At 55.9% G+C, this 16,952-nt stretch overlaps 1 protein-coding gene across 2 annotated transcripts; it reads right to left on the bottom strand.

Annotated features, from left to right (window-relative positions):
• Positions 1-1,662: 1,662 nt before the first annotated feature.
• Positions 1,663-16,265, bottom strand: SLC6A3 (solute carrier family 6 member 3). Of its 2 annotated transcripts, XM_049767925.1 has the most exons (14): positions 15,950-16,265; positions 14,943-15,074; positions 10,310-10,532; positions 9,509-9,647; positions 9,215-9,349; positions 8,538-8,641; positions 8,167-8,291; positions 6,591-6,703; positions 5,471-5,599; positions 5,222-5,321; positions 3,574-3,674; positions 3,199-3,366; positions 2,341-2,412; positions 1,663-1,823 (listed from the first exon to the last, which is right to left on the bottom strand). In XM_049767925.1, exons 1-14 carry the CDS (start codon positions 16,233-16,235, stop codon positions 1,800-1,802), a joined length of 1,851 nt encoding a protein of 616 aa, XP_049623882.1. In that variant the 5' UTR covers positions 16,236-16,265; the 3' UTR covers positions 1,663-1,799. The 2 variants fall into 2 exon arrangements, with proteins under 2 accessions (XP_049623882.1, XP_049623883.1); XM_049767926.1 differs by lacking the exon at positions 9,215-9,349.
• Between the last annotated feature and the right edge of the window lie 687 nt (positions 16,266-16,952).

Below are 16,952 nucleotides of genomic sequence, written 5' to 3'. Positions count from 1 at the left end.
CCCCACTCCCCTGCTATTGGCCCTGCTGTCGGAGCAGCAGCAAGTTTCAAAAGAGCCGCATGAGGCTCTGGAGCCGCGAGTTGCCGACCCCTGGGCTAGAGTGAGATCTAGGGTTGGCTCAGTTACCCCATGATCCTGCCATTTTCTTCAACAGTCTGAAATTGCTTTACTTGAATCATTTAGAAGCGAGTCCTGGGGGAACCCACCAAAGATACCAGGGAGATGGAGGGACTGAGCTGAGGGCAGGGCAATAGGTGAGTGGGTGTGCAAAGTCTGGACTTGGGCAGGTTGGGGCGAGGGAGTGGGCGTAGTGATGGATATGATGAAGGGATGGGTGTGGTCCAGGGAATAGGTGTGGCGACTGATGATTGGTCCAGGAGTGGGCATGGTTGATGAGTGTAATTAAGGACGGGTGTGGTCCCAAAAATGGGCGTGGAGACTGATCTGATTGGTCAAGGAGGTGGGCGTGGTGCTGGGTATGATTAAGGCCGTGGGCATGGCTCTGGGAATGGTGATAGCTGTGACTGATGGGTGTGATTAAGGGATGGGCGTGGTCCGTGGGAATGGGCGTGGCTCTGGGTGACCTTAGGGTGTGGTCCAAGAGTGGGCGTGGTTCTGAGTGTGGTTAAGGCCATGTGTGACTGTGCTGTGGTCCAGGAGGCGTGGCTCTGGGAATGGCGATAGATGTGATTGGTTCAGGGAGTGAGTATGGCTGTGTGGTTCAGGGGTGAGTGTGTCTATGTGTGTGACTTAAGGGTGATGGTGTGTGGTTAGGATGATGGGCTAGCTGATGCTCCTGGCCTAAGGCTAGGTGTGGTGAAGTGGCGTGAAGGTTCCAGAGTGGGCATATCCAGGGAGTGGGCGTGTCCAGAGAGGGAGCAAGGAAGGAACCAAGGGGACTAGCCATGAGCCAAGGATGAGGCAGGAGAGAAAGGTGAAGACAGCAGCACGGCGCCACATAGCAGTTCCCAGGGGTTTCTTTATTGTCGGATGCCTGCACGAGTCTGACTATTGGACGAACACGGACAACATGGTTGGATGCAGAGCACAGCCGTCCACAGCGGCCCCTGCCTCCAGTCCCTCTCAGGGACACTGACATCTACCCTTGGGTTGCTGCTCCCTGGCACCACAGCCACGGCTCTAGCACCGTCACTGGGGACCAGACCCCATCTACCCCGCCTTTGCCCAGCCTCACACTGGGGTTGCGTATGACTCAAAACCAGCACTCTGAAGATGATGAGAACCTGTGATGAGAACCCCAGAGCTGTGATGAAGAGATGAGTGACAGGAAACCCTGTGCTGCAATGAGGTGTGATAGCCTCACCCCTACCATGACTCCCCACCCACCCCCCACCCCGCCCACTGCAGGGGGCCGGTGTCCATGAGAAGCACATATCCCCAGTGCCAAGGTGTCCAGTGATGTGGGTTGAGAGGGGAATGAGGATCAGCCTCCAGGTCCAATATTCTGTCTCAGTGACCAGGAGGTGACGATCCTGACCTGCGAGGGACATGAGCACTGTGATAGTGCATTTCTATCTGGGGCACCCACAGGATGGGCATGGTGGGACATGGCAGGACACTGGACCCCAGCACTGAGCTCCTGCCAAGCAATGAGGCTTCTCCTGCAGTGACACAGGCTCTATGCTGGGGCCATATGCTGTGGGAAGGGGCTGCAGTGACAGAACAGGGGATGGACGGACAGATGAATGAGGCATCTCCTGCAGTGTAGGGCCGGTGAGGCCTGTCCTGGGAGGTGAAGTCTGGTTGGTTGTCTCAGCACGGCTGCACCTCCACTGTGCTCACACCACTAGCCAGTGACGCAGCTGCACAGGAGCAGAGGTTCAGAGGGGGGCACCATGGCAATGGGACATGGCAAGGATGCCCACCAGGTCGCTCCCAGGGTCTCATACAGATAAACCCATCCTGTGGGGTCCTGGGCCTTGGAGATCCTCTGACCCATATTTGCACATGCCAGGGTGAAAAGGGGGACTTGGGGGAGAGGAGAGGAAGAGGCAGGAGAGGAGAGGAGGAGATGAGAAGAGGGGAGGGAAGAGAGGAGTCCCAGGTCCCTCTGTGCAGAAAAGCTGGTTCCCATGGACATGGGGGCATTCAGCCTGAAATGGCTGAGGTAGCACTGTCCACGTGCCTGAAGGACTTGGCAACTCCTGTTCATGGGCAGCAGTGTCTGAGGTTTCTGTCCCCCTGCACTGTTCCCTTCTGTACTGTTGTCCCCTTTCTCCCTCTGGCTCTTCTCCCTGTCCCCTGCCCCTCTCCCACAGGCATGCTCAGGGCTGTGGCTGTCCTTTCCCTCCATGGACCAAGCGTCTGTCTGGCACCCACCGTGAGCTGCCGCACCTCCCCGCTCTCCGCCAGCTGCCGCTCCTTCTCAGGCGTGACGGCGCAGGCCAGCTTCTGTGGAGGAAGGGTGGGTCCTCCAGCCATTAGCCCTAGGGCTCTAGTCTGGTCTGACACACAGGCTGTTTTCCAGTAGTACACCCTACCCCACACATCTGAGACACGCATATGGACACACACACTTGCACTGGTCTACATGCACATACTAAGAGGCAGAATGCAGACATGTGTGTAGCACACAGCCTGGGTTTTGAGCATGAACACACGAGGATATGGAACAGGGACATGTCCACTCAGAATGTAAGTGGGTACTCTCGGGGTACCCTGCCCAGCCCTGACCCTACCCCTGTTCCCACTGGCTCAGTCTCAGATGTCTTGGTGCTCCTGTTGAGAGTTTGTGGACAAAGGCAGTGAAGCCCCAGGGGCCAGTCACCCCACTTTAAGGGTGGCCCTTTCCACTGTGTATAGAAGCAGAAATGTGGGCATATAGAGCTAGGACACACAATCCTGTAACACAATCCTGCACACACACTGAACATGTACATGAACAAGCACCGCAGCTAGTGCAGACAGGGAGCAGCACACACACACACATGCATGGCAACTAGAGCATCTATACACACACAGGATCGAGTTGTCTACCTTGGCACATGCACAACCCCAGTCATGCGACAGGTGAGTAGTCACACACGCAGGTGTTTGCACCTGAGCATCGGCACACACCCAGCCTCGTCCGCTGGGCTCCCTGCCCACTGCTGCAGGGCACTTGGCAGCAGACCCCACACATGCACACAGGAACTTGAGGGGGTCCAGGATAGGGAAGGTTTGGGGCTCCACACGCACCTCCCTCAAGGAGCCAGGCAGGCTGCAGAGCTTGTAGGTGGCGTAGATGGGCACCATGGACATGGAGGAAGCGGCGATGGTCCAGCCCAGAACATTGGCCCAGTCGGGGAACACATAGGCGCCATAGTGAGGGGGCCGGAAGGTCACGATACTGACCACGACCACAAACTGCGATAGGGCAGGGCAGGGTAGCGGGTGAGAAATGGCTGAGGGGCAACTCAGGGTCCTGGGTCTTGTCCTCACTGCTCATCCAGGGAGGTGTCAGGCTAGAGTTTGCACTAGGGGGTGGGTGCATGCTGCCCCCTGTACCCCATCGCACTGGGTCCATGGGCACTGGGCCTGGGTGGTGGTACCCCAGGGCAGGAAAGGCCTTACCAGAAGAAAGCAGGGGCTGACGAACTTCCAGCAGAGCCGCCAATACAGGCTGGGCCGCTGCCCTGTCATCTGCTTGATGTCCTCACTGAACTGACGCACGCCTGCGGGGCAACTCGGGTTCAGGCTCTGGCTGTGCCCACACTAAGCACCCAGCTCCCTGCCAGGCTTCTGCCCTGCCCACGTCACACTCCCAGGGAGTTCTCTGTCTAGGGGTTCCCAGGACTCTGCACTCAGAGTCTCCAGTAGCCCCTTTGACCTTGAGGGGGGTTGTCTGTCTGCAGTTCTGCTGCAGGGATTCACTCCAGGGATCTACTAAAGGAATCAAATGTGGGACTTGCTGCAGGATCTGCTGTGGGGATTTGCTTCACTTAGGGAATCTAATGTGGGACCTGCTGTAAGGATCTGCCATGGGGATCTGCTACAGGGAATCTTTTGTGGAAAATCTGCTGCATGGCTCTACTGTAGGGATCCTCTATGAGGAATCTGCATAAAATCTGTCACAGGAATCTGGAAGGGACCTTGGGGTTGACTGGGGAATCTCCTGTGGAGATCTACTGGGAGATCTATGACAAATATGCCATGGGGATCTGTCACGGGGATCTGTGAGGGATTTGGGGATCTGCTGGGGGACTGACTGTTGGAAATCCACAGGGTATCTTCTGTGGGGTTTCTTCTATGAGGAATCTACCATGGGGATCTCTCACAGGGATCTTTGGGGGATCTTTGGGGGATCTACTGTGGGGCTGCTGCAGAGGGATCTCATGGAGGGGACCGGCTGCTGGCAGTGCTCAGTGGCAAGGTTTGCTCAGGCCCAGTCTCTGCAGATGGCTCTGGGCTCCCCCTTTGCAGGCTTCCCTAGGGAGGGCACAGAAAACTGCTCTGGCGAGTCAGAGCTCAGGTCTGAAAAGGTAGCTGCATGCCCAGATCTGCTCTGCCAGAGGGATCCAGGCCCAGTTGTGCAGGTGGGAACAGGCTCCCTGGCTGTGAGATCCAGGGTTGGGTCCCAGGAGTAATCCCCAGGGTGGTCTCAGAATCCTTTTTGCAGGAGAGAACGGTGAGAAAGGGCTGCCTGGTGGGTCGCATGTGAGAATGTCACTGACTGGAACAGCATTGGGTACTCGGGCACTCAGGGGCTGTAGCAGGTGATCCTGTCCAGGTCCTGTTCCAGGGTCAGGTTCTGTGTGTGGGTAAGGCTGTGCCCACATAAGGGGTGGGCCTTGTCCCACATCCTGAGGCTCCCAGGACACAAGTGGACATTGTCCAGCTGACCAGCTGACGGGCCCTGAAGGCAGGAGAGCCCCTTAGAGGAGGATTGGCTGATCACAGCCAGCACTCCAGGGAATATACCCATCTCAGCAAGGATATGGGGGAGCCATGCACCACCCCAGAACCATATTGTCCTGCTCAGCAGTAGGGTTCCCACTGGCCCACATGATTCACACAGACCCATGGGCCCACACAGGCTCTCACTGACTCGCATGGGCTCACGTGGTCCCCAAAGCCTCACATAGGCCCACATAGACTCTCATGGGCTCATAGGCTCTCATATATCCAGGCAGGTTCTCATGGGCTCTCACATACCCCAGGCTTTCCCACGCTCACATGTGCACCCAGGGCAGCCTGGTGCAGTGGCCCAGTCTGGCCTCACCATAGAACCAGGCCACGCCAATGGCCTCGATGAGCACCCCGAACAGGATGGACGTGCCGGCTGCGAAGTGGTCAAGCAGTGTGAAGACATAGATGCCACCCTGGAAGAGAGTACCTGCTGATGCTGATGGGGCCAGACTCACCACCAGCTGGCCGACCCAGGACCCTCTGCAAGGCTGAAGGGCTGGGGACCCCATGGGAGGGTGGGAGAGGGGATGAAACAGTCTCAGCCACTCGGGCAGGGACCTACGTTGGTGACACAGAGCAGGGACAGCAGGAAGGTGCCGAGGACGATGGCCAATGTGAAGAGCTCACGGTGCCGGTGCAGCAGCTGGAACTCGTCCACCAGCCCCGTGATGACCGATTCCATCCCGCCCATCTGTGGATGAACATGGACAGAGACATGGACAAGGATATGGGCATGGGCATGGTACTGTTGCCTCCAGATGGCCCACCTGGAACCCTGACCCCTGCCCACTTCTGCCCTCTGCTGTAACCCCTTGCCCCGAGTACCCTCACAGGGTTCTATGCTCCTCCCAGCACTCACATCCTCACAAGGGTGCTACAACTACAACCCAGGCACACTCTGGAGTGGTGACTGGGTAGGGAAACAGAGGACAAGGATGGGGGCCTGGGGCTCAGCTCTGTGCTGGAGAGGGAGTGACAGCACCTGAAGCCTGGGAAGACACATGTGCACATGCACAGAAGACACATGAGGCACACATGACACATGTGCAAACAGACAAGAGGCACACATAACCATAGACACAGACATGGAACACATGTAGTTGTGTGTATAAAGACATATACATATAAACTCATGAGCAGAGAGCCATGAATCACATGTGTACAGATATTGGCACATGTGAGATACTCCAAACACATATGGTCTACATGAGCATATGTATATACACATGTAGACATGAGACCCATGTGCATACCCACACAAGACACGCTGTGCATGGGGCACATGTACACACCACATACACTGACATGAGACATATGTGATATACATACATACCCACATAAAGGCATGAGGCACACATGAAACACATGTGTACATACAGCACACATAAGACACAAGTGTATACTGTATTCTGAGATATATGCACAAATGGATGCATGTGTACATGGACATACAATGCACAATGAATGTACATGTACATCCATGTGGGCACAGAATGAGCACACCAGGTGGACATAATCAGTCACACCCCGTACACAACTGTACACTGGAAATTCAGTGCCCTGGCCTCTGGCCTGCTGGTGCCCCTGCCACTCGCCCTGACAGCACTGCCGACCTCTTGGGCCCTAGAGGCCCCAGGGAGCACTGTGAGGCCCAGAAGGAGGGTGTGCGGTGGAGCACTCACAGCACTGTCGATGCCCAGTGTGAGCAGCATGAGGAAGAAGACCACAGCCCAGGCTGACGACAGTGGGAGCGTGGCTAGTGCCTCGGGGTAGATGATAAAGATGAGCCCAGGGCCTGCAAGGAGACACCACGTCACCCCAGGCACTCTATCACCTACATCACCTGCACCACCCGTGGTGACATTACAGTCGTCCCCAGTGCCATCCTTGTCATCTGTGGTCAGTCACATGTCACACCACACCTGACGTTACAGGCACACCATCACTCGCTGCAGCACCCGTCCCATGGTTATGATCATACTGTCACTGCAGTGTCATCCCGTACCCTGTGGTCAGTCACACCATCACCTATAGTGTCATCCTGACACCTCCAGTCCCTCCTGCTGCCCACAGTCACCCCATCACCTGTGGTCACACAATCAGAGTCACTCCCATCACTGTTGCCACCTATGGTCAGTCCTGTTCCCCATGATTAGATAGTCATCTTCAACACCCAATCACCTATGTCACCCCACAGTGGCCACTCAGCATCACCCACTGTCATCTTGTAACAGCCCGCCCACCCATCCTGAGGACACAGAAAAGCAGGAAAATGATGGGAGCTTGGATGAGGGACTCCTTCATGCCACCTCCTTTCGGCACACTCGGTCTCCACCCACAGGACAGGGGAGAGGGCAGAGTTCGGGTGGATGAGGGCCTTAGGGCTCTTCTGGCTCAGTTCTGTGGCCTCCAGTGCACAAGGTGGGGACACACCTGCCCATGGAGGGCCTCTTGCCCTGTCTGCCCAGGTCTAGATCCTGGGTTCTCTGGGGTTCAGTACCCAGAAGCTTGTGGGCTAAGCTAAGATTCATCCCTCACTTTCTGACAGACACAGATAGAGGATGAGTGACAGTTGTTAAATGAGGGCAGCATGTCCCTTGATTGCTGTTTAGCTTAATTAAAGGGCCGAGGAAGTGAAGGACATAGGTCAAACTCTCAATGCTCTTCCGTTTGCCGCCCCACGCCAGGGCCTCTCAACTCTGGGAGGTGGGAGGTCATACCACCAGTGCTCCCCAGGCACCTCCTTTCCTGACCATGGGACCCTGCTACAGCTCCACCTGTAGGCAGGTGGGCCTGTACCTGGGGACCCCAATCACAAGGTCCCTGAGAAACTCTATCTCCTGCCAGTCAGAACCATACAGAGAGCTGGGCACAGCTCAGGGTCAGATACACTTGTAATGGTACAACTGATGCCCAATAATAGCTTGGCACCCTGCCCACCTGTGCCCATTCATCTGTGCTCAACCTGTGTCCACCCCATCTATGACCACCCCACTTATGTCCACTCCCAGTGCACATCACTTGTACTCACCGACCTGTACCATCCACCTATACCTACCCCTACCCATCAGCCCCTTGTGACCCTCCTTGCAGCAGATTTGGCACAGGCACAGTCGCTCTGCACAGGATACACTGTCCCCAGGCACCCAGTGACCACGGCAAGTGTCCCAGAGCCAGGGAGGATCCCCCAAGAGCAGTTGTTCTCAGTTTCAGGGGTGTTTAGGAAAAGGGGCCCAAAATGGGCAGCGTGGCACTCACCATCCTTGGCCACATCCCCAATGGGCACATTATGCTTCTGGGCCATGTACCCCAAGAAGGAGAAGACCACAAAACCCGAGGAAAAGCTGGTCAGCGAGTTCACTGAAGTGGTGACGAGGGCATCTCTGTGGGCACAGGACAGCAGGGTCTGCAGAGCAGTTGCCCAGCCCACAAACACCTACCTGCCCACCAGCCACTGACCCTGCTCACCCAGCCCAAGGACCTCCAGGGATCCCCATACCCACAGACCCCTGTGCCCACCTCCCAGTGCCCAGCCCATAAACCCCATCTTCAATGTCCCATGCTCACCTGCCCAGCATCAAGTCTGCAACCCCATGTGCCCCCCAGTGATGCCCAGGGCTGGGTCTCACCTGTAACAGTCATTGGTGAACTTGTTGTAACTGGAGAAGGCGATCAGCACCCCGAAACCCACGCCCAATGAGAAGCATATCTGGGTGGCCGCATCAATCCAGACCTGTGGGAAGCCCACCCAGAGCAGGTCAGTGGGGGCCCACCCGGCTCCCTACTGGGATACGAGCCTCAGCCTCATCAGCAGGCAATCAGATCTGCCCTCTGTGTCAGGGTGTGCCAACTTGGTCGCCCCAGGAATGGGCATTACACTTGGCTGATCTTGAACCCGTGTCAGACACTGCTTCCTCTCAGGCAGATTTGACATGCATGCAGCAGATACATACAAGCACCCAGCACCCAGAAGATGGGCGTGTGGTACATAATGACACACACAACCACCACACAGTGAGCACATGACACACGCATATCATGACATAGTGAGTATGTGACACATGCATGATCACCACGTGATGAACACATGACATTTGCATGCCCATGATACAATGAGCACACGACAGATGCACGACCACCACACCACCACATGCTCAGCACATGACACATGCTCAACCACCACATGATAAGCACATGACATATGCATGACCACCATGTGGTGAGCACATGACATGGCCACCACATAGTAGCACACACCATGTCCCATGGCAAGCACACAGCAGAACCCACTGCTGCCCAGACTCACGGACGCCTCGCAGAGCCGGTGGAAATCCACACTGAGGTAGGCCCGGATCCCGTCCATGGCCCCCGGAAGCGTGATCCCACGCAGCAGCAAGGCAAAGAGGACCATGTAGGGCATGGTGGCCGTCACCCACACCACCTGCAGGGAACCCTCGCTGCACTCTCTGTGTGCCATGCACCTCAGAAAGCACTGGGAGGGATAATGGGCCACCCTACTGCACCCATAGCCTAGGTTGCCCAGTTTGCCCCCCCCCACATGGGGCTGCTCCCTGACCCCATCCCCCACACACACCCTCACCTTGCCCGATGTCTTCACTCCCTTCCACAGGCTAAAGTAAAGCAGCACGATGACCAGCACCAGGCAGGCCGTGAGCTGCCAGCGGGGCGGACCCAGGTCCTCGATGCCGCGGCTCTGGTGCAGGTGCAGGACAGCCCGCCTGGGGGGATGTGGACCTGAGGGGCTCAGCTCCCCCATCCCAGTCCAGCCCCGATTGTCCCCTCACCCTAGCTGACAGGAGCAGCCAGGCAACTATCCCTGTGCCCAGTGAGCCAGGCCAAGAGGGTGGGGTGGGTGAGGAAGTGCCATGGGATGTCAAGGGTGCTATTTCACATGGAGCAACGTTGGGCAGGACGTGTCCACATACAGACAGATCATGTCCACGTGGATGAGTCTACACAGACACAGGCCATGTTCATGTAGACAAGTCACCACAACAGAACATATCCACAAGAACGAGTTATCACAGATACGCTGTGTCCACATATATAATTCACCACAGACACGGACTGTGTCCCAAGTGGATGTGACTGTCTACACACAGTCATCACAGACATGGGCTGTGTCCATGAAGATAAGCAGTGGTCCCTCCCCACAGCAGCAGAGAGAGGCAAGATGTGACTTAAGAGGATGTGACGATCATGTCAGCCTCAAAGGACAAAAGCCAATGGCATGTGATGTGAGTTTGGGATGGACCCCCTCCCCCAGGAATCTGAGGGCACAGTTTGGGTGTGGGGCTTGGGAGGAGCATTCTGTGCTCATCACCTGTGAACCTCCAGTCTAGGGCTCCCTCCTGGACACAGTCACAGCAGGGCCACTTACTCGAAGTACTCGGCGGCAGGCGTGGCCTGAGCACTGGCGTTGAGGCCATCGCTGGCATTGGTGCGGGCATCAGTGCAGGCGGCACTGTTCCACGAGTTATTGCAGTGGGTCCAGGGCAGCTCAGCAGTGAAGGAGGAAAAGAGATAGTGCAGTGCCCAGGCAATGATGACGTTATAGAAGAAGCCCACGTAGAGCGAGATGAGGATGACAGTGAAGCCCACGCCTGGGACAGTGGGCAGAGCGTCAGGTGCTTGCCCACAGCCCTCAGGGCCCCGAGATGGAGGCTCTGAGGGCCACAAGCTCAGCAGACTACTGATGGATCAGGATCACCTTGGCAAGCCAAGGACAAGCATGGCATGCAGGACATGTGAGCAGCTTGGACCTCCTTCAGAGGTCCATGTCTATGGTCCATGCCATAGAGAAACACGAGGGGTGTGAGGTAAATGGAGGCCTTTGAAATAGTTCCTATTTATATCTTAACTATTTTCTGTTGGTCTTATTTTCCCATTGCCTTTCATCTGGCTTTTGCCCCTCCCCTGGGGGAAGAGGTTTTGTTTGGAGCTCAGTAAAGGGGAGGCAGGATAGCTAAGTGGTGAGCTATCATCTAGGTTTGTGGTTCCACATGGTGGAGTAATTGGCTTATGGGTGAACAGCTTGCAGTGTGAGTTTTCTTGCCTGCTAAAACCTCCATATCTGTGTGGATCACTTATTGCAGAAAATTACTACCAGACCAGCTACTTCTATCCTCCCCAGATAAGGGATATGGGATTCCCCTTTCCTTATTGGGGACTGTTCAACCTGAACTGCTACAAGGGGTATGTAGGGACATAGATACCATGAGAGTCCATGTAGACACCCAAACCACAAAGAGACTCAGGGATATAGGGACACCATGCCAAACAGGCACCATGGCCTGAAAGTTCACCCCTGAGGCCAGCTCTGCCCATGACTTCAAGGGCCACTCAGACACTAAGGGTTGTCAGGCAGCCAGGCTACCCATGACTACCAGGTCATCCCATGGTCATCCCATGACCACATTATCTAGGATTTCCACAGGTGACAGCGGCCAAGGGGGACCTGTGTCCCTTGTGGCATCAAACAAGGGGCCATGGGGAGTCCATGTCTCCCATGGTCCAGGCATTACTGAATCCCATTTTAGAAAGAGCTAGCTGCCCCATCCCTGGGACTGAAGAGTTCATGACATTTCTCTTTAGCATCCCTCAATTCTGTGGAGATGATACGCCTCAGCATCCGTCAGCTCTGTGGAGATGGTTCGCCAGGGTATTTAGCGTCCTCTTTAGCATCTCTCAACTCTGTAGAGATGGTTCACCGGGTCACTTCCCCTCAGCTCTGTGGAGATGATTCACCTCATTATCCTTCAGCTCTGCGGAGATGGTTCACCAGAACACGTTTCCTCAGCATCCCTTAACTCTGGAGTTGGTTTGCTGGAGTACTTCCCCTCAGCATCCCTCAGCTCTGTAGAGATGGTTCACCAGAGCATTTCCCTTCAGCATCTCTTAGCTCTGTGAGATTTATCTCAGCATCTTCAATTTTATGGAGGTGGTTCAACAGTGCATTTCCTGTCAGCATTCCTCAGCTCTGAGGAGACAATTCATAGAACACTTCCCTTCAGTGTCCCTCAGCTCCACGGAAATGATTTTCTAGGGCTTAACCTTGATGAAACTCATTAATACCCACTCCTATGACCAGGAGGGACACTGGCACAGTCACAACCTTAGAGAAGCTGATTCCTAGCTCAGGCATTTCCCGGGCAGCTGGCACCGCACACAGAGATGCCTGAGAGAAAGAGCTGAGGATGGCAGGACCCTGGAAAACACACTCAGCTGTGCGGGTGCGGTTCCAGCCTTCGGTGTTCAGCAGTCCTTGTCCAGCAAAATGGGAGGAAGGGAAGAAGCTGGGGCAGTGTACCAGGGGCCAGGAGATGCCTGGCTTGAGACTTTCAGCATCACTTTCGCAATCATCCATTCTTTAAAGTCTGGTAATTCATGCCAACTTGGTCCTTCTATGGCCAACTCTGGGTGACTGTCACAGTGGCAGGGCCAGGTCCACTGCATGATCGTTCCAGCCATTGGCCCTTGTTCCCTGGGCACAAACGTACCTTCAAGGTGCCGCCACTCGCCAGCTTTGATCTCTCTGCCCAGCGGCCTGTGTGGGTTGCACGTTCCAAAGTTCAGGAGCCACTTCTGTGTTCCAGATGCCCTGATGGTTTCCCCAGTCACATAAGGCTCCCAGAAATTCCAGCCTGAGCTCCATGGTAGCACTGCCTACGGAAGTTTCCAGAATGGACCCTAGTTCACACAGGCAGCCATCTCCAAGGCAGGGATGCCTGACACCTGCAGGCAGTGCTGTGCCCACACAATAAGGAGGCAACCCAACTCTCTGCTGCTGCCCTGCCAGACTGTCCATGGTCCCCAAATCACATCAAGGGCCCAGATCCTTGGATGGCCAGATGGTCCAAATCCTCTACATTGCTATCAGGTCTACACTGCTATTGGATAGGAGGTCTGGGCTCTAGAGCCCTCTCAGCAGCAGAGCGGAGGCCAGTGTCTTTTTCATGGCTCCTCAGAGGTTCACTTTGTCTGCAGACATGGTTAGTTCTGGTGGGAATCCTGGTGGAGGTGTGGCATGGCCCTGGCAGTTACACACAGATGCCCTAGACTCAAAGGGTTCTGCCTAGAAACCTGGGGAGGGGGAGTTTGCTCAGGTGGGGGCATGAGTCTATCCACCCTGCACTGCTTATGAAAAGCCCCTAGAGGCTTCATGATCACTTGGGGTGAGAGACAAGGACAATGGACACAGAGAGAGGCGTGGGTGGGAGGTGAGAACAAGGAGATGAATGCAGGAAATGAGAACAAGGAGGTGTGCGCAGGGGAAGTGAAAACAAAGTGTGTGCAAGGAGGTGAAAACAAAAGTTTGTGCAGGGAGATGAGAATAGAAGAGCAGGGCGTTGAGAACAGGGAAGCATGAGCAGGGAGGTGAGAGCAGAAGCTGGGCAGAGAGGTGAACATAGGTAAGTGGGTGCAGGGAGGTGAGCAGAGAGCTGGGAGCAGGTGAGCAGGGAGGTGAGAGTGAGAGGAAAGCAGTTTGAAAGTGGGAGGTGGGAGGAGAGCTGAAAGCAAGAGCTGGGCAAGGAGGTGAGAATAAGGAAATGTGTACAGGGAGGTTATAATGAGAGGTGAGCGTGGAGGTGAGAAGGAGGTGATGAGGGAGGTGAGAGCAGGAAGTGAGTAGGGAGATGAGCAGGGAGGTAAGCAGGGAGGTGAGAGGAGAAGGCAGGGAGGTGAGCTTGGAAGTGAGCAGGGCTGGGCACAGTCTTGCTATGCCTGGGTATGTGTGATCTGTAAGCTGATGGTGACTCACACTATGAGGACCAAATGCTGAGACATTTGGGCAAGCTCTGGTTTAGAGCATCTGGTTATCTTCGGGCCCAGGAGGCAGATGAGCTTCTGACTCGTCAGCTGTCCCTGCACCTGACTCAGCACCTGGTTTAGCACCCAGTCTAGCACCTGGCCCTGCATCTGATTTAGCACCTGACAACACCCAGCCCTACACTTGACTCAGCATCTGACTCAGAACCTAGCCTTATACTTGACTCAGCACCGAGCTTAGCACCTGTCACCTGTCTCTGCACCTGACTCAGTACCTGGCTCATCTCCTGATTCGTTACTTAGCCTTGCATGTGACTCATCACCTGCTCCTGCACCTGACTCAGCACCCAGCCCTACACTTGACTCAGCATCTGACTCAGCACCTAGCCCTATACTCGACTCAGCACTGGGCTCAGCACCTGTCACCTGTCCCTGCACCTGACTCAGCACCTGACTCAGTACCTGGCTCATCACCTGATTCATCACCTGGCCTTGCATGTGTCTCATCACCTGCCCCTGCACCTGACTCAGCACCCAGCTCTACACTTGACTCAGCACCAGGCTCATTACCTGTCCCTGCACCTGACTCAGCACCTGGCTCATCACCTGGCCTTGCATGTGACTCATCACCTGTCCTGTCCCTGCACAGGACTTAGCACCTGATTCAGTTCCTGATTCATCTCCTGGCCTGGTACCTGACTCAGCACACAGTTCTACACCTGACTCAGCACCTGTCCCTGCACCTGACTCATCATCTGTCCCTGACTTGACTCAACAGGGACTCCAGCACCTGTACCTGACTCAGTGCCTATCCCTGCATCTGACTCAGCATCCAGCCCTAAATTTGACTCAGCACCTGACTTAGCACCTAGCCCTGCACCTGAATTAGCATATGACTCATCACTTGGCCCTTGACTCAGCACCGGACTCAATACTAGGCCCTGCCCCTGGTCCTTTACCTGACTCAGCACCTGGTCCTGCATCTGACTCAGCATCTGACTCAACACCTGGCCCCATACCTGACTTGGTACCCAGCCCTGTCCTCCCATGCAAAGGATGTCTTGAGGCACAGTGAGAAGAGGCTTGGGTGACAACTGTGGTTTCACTGAGCCAGGTGACAGAGGCAGGTAACTGGCTGAACATCCGGCATGTGGACATGCCCAGCACTAGGCTACGAGCACTGTGAGGGGAAGCTAACTCAAGGAGAGGAGTTGGGGTGTCAATGAGTGGTGAGAGGCGCCTACCTTTGAGGAGGGGACAGATCTTCCAGACGCCCGCGGCACCCTCCCGGTTGAACTGCCCGAGGGCCAGCTCCATGTAGAACAGCGGCATTCCCGCGATCAGCATGAAGAGCAGATAAGGAACCAGGAAGGCACCTGTGGGCACCATGTCATCCCTGCGGAGGCTGCAGCTGGCTCTCACCGCACCCACACCCTGCACCTTCCCTGCTAGGCGCAGGCTCATTGAGGCAGGAGTGTGACCCAGTCCTGCACTCCTGAACTCCTCAGGTTCTCTCCTGGGGCTCCACCCAATAAAGGGTCAGGCTCAGCTCAGTCTCAGAGGAGGGCAACCCCTACCTGCTGGGGCCTGTGGGCACAGCCCTGCAACCTGCTCTGGGTGGGGCAATGAAGGGGTGAACTCGGGGAGGGGGGTCAGGCCAGAGCAGCTGCCCAATCCTGGCTTCTTTCTTGCCCCCTCCATGGTCTCTCCTGCCCCCCCATGGTCTCTCCTGACCCTCCATGGTCTCTCCTGCCCCCTCCCATGGTCTCTCCTGCCCCAGAGTCTCTCCTGCCACCCAGGGTCTCTCCTACAACTCAGGATTTCTCCTTTTTTTTTTTTTTTTTTGTTTTTTGGGCCACACCCAGCGGTGCTCAGGGGTTACTCCTGGCTGTCTGCTCAGAAATAGCTCCTGGCAGGCACGGGGGACACCGGGATTCGAACCAACCACCTTTGGTCCTGGATCGGCTGCTTGCAAGGCAAACGCCGCTGTGCTATCTCTCCAGGCCCATGGATCTCTCCTGAACTCAGGTAGTAGCTCTAACCAGGCCCTGCTGCAGTGAGGGCACAGGGTCCAGGCGCCAACCCATGACTGTGGGCACCTCACTCATCTGGTGTGTCTGCAGTCACCTTCTGAATAGATGCTTGCTGGGGAGCCTATGGTCACTGCACAGATCCTGAGGACTCTATTGGGGTGCAGGAGACCATGTCCAGGATGCAGCCCACTGGCCCCAGGTGCAGAATGCAGTCTCACCTCCGCCGTTCTTATAGCACAGGTATGGGAAGCGCCAGACATTGGCCAGGTCCACTGCAAAGCCGATGACGGACAGCAGGAAGTCGATCTTCTTGCCCCAGGTCTCCCGTTCTGGGGGCTGCACTGGTGTGTGTGGGGGGCTGACGAGGGTGGAGTTGGTGAGCTGCACCCCGTTCTGCTCCTTCACCAGGACCAGCTCCACCGCCTTGGGTCCCATGGCGTTGGCCTCCTTAGCTGGGGCCACCACGGGGGTCATTAGGGCCCCGGGGCATCTGCTGCGGCTCATGGACAGTCTGGGCAGGTCTGGGCTTCCTTCAGTCTGTCAGGTGAGAGGAAACAAGAGGGGATGCACCCCCAGGGGTGCAGGACAGGGGAGCCTGGGAGCTCCCTCCTCAGGGCAGAACAAATCTCTTCCAGTGCCCAAGCGCTGAGGATCTGGCAAACTGATCTCAACTGCCCTGGGGACATGTACATGCATGACACACAGCAACACAGGCAATGTAAAAGCAGGGAATCCATGATACATGCGCAGATACAAAAACACACGTGTGCAGTAAAACGAGGTGTGCAGTACTTCTAGGCACATGTGTGCACGGCCCACAGGCGACATGCTCACATACGCACTGCCCATGTGCTCACACACGAGTACATACACACACATGATCACATACGTGTGTGATGTCACATGCTGGCGTGCAACACAGCCGGCCAGGAGGAATGCACCCAAGACCCAATAAAATCTCACACCAGAAGCTTCTGTTGCAGCTTCCCTGGGACGACCTGCCCAAGGCACCTTCTGGAAGGGGATGATATGGGGGGGGGGGCTGTCCTGCAGGTTAAGGGGACGAGTCAGCACCGGCATCCAGGCAGGGGGACAAAGCCGAGGGACCCTTTGGAGCCCTGGGTCCTCCTGTCCTCCCAGCGTCTCTCCTGCCCCACAGGTTCTCTCCAGTCCTGGGTGAGGTTTGGGCGCTAGAGACAAAGTCTCTTCTTCCTGAAGCCC

This window comes from Suncus etruscus, chromosome 2 (assembly GCF_024139225.1).
Source record: "Suncus etruscus isolate mSunEtr1 chromosome 2, mSunEtr1.pri.cur, whole genome shotgun sequence".
In the NCBI taxonomy this organism is placed as follows: domain Eukaryota; kingdom Metazoa; phylum Chordata; class Mammalia; order Eulipotyphla; family Soricidae; genus Suncus; species Suncus etruscus.
Note: the sequence above shows the minus strand (reverse complement) of the source record. Positions and strands in the feature narration are given on the sequence as shown.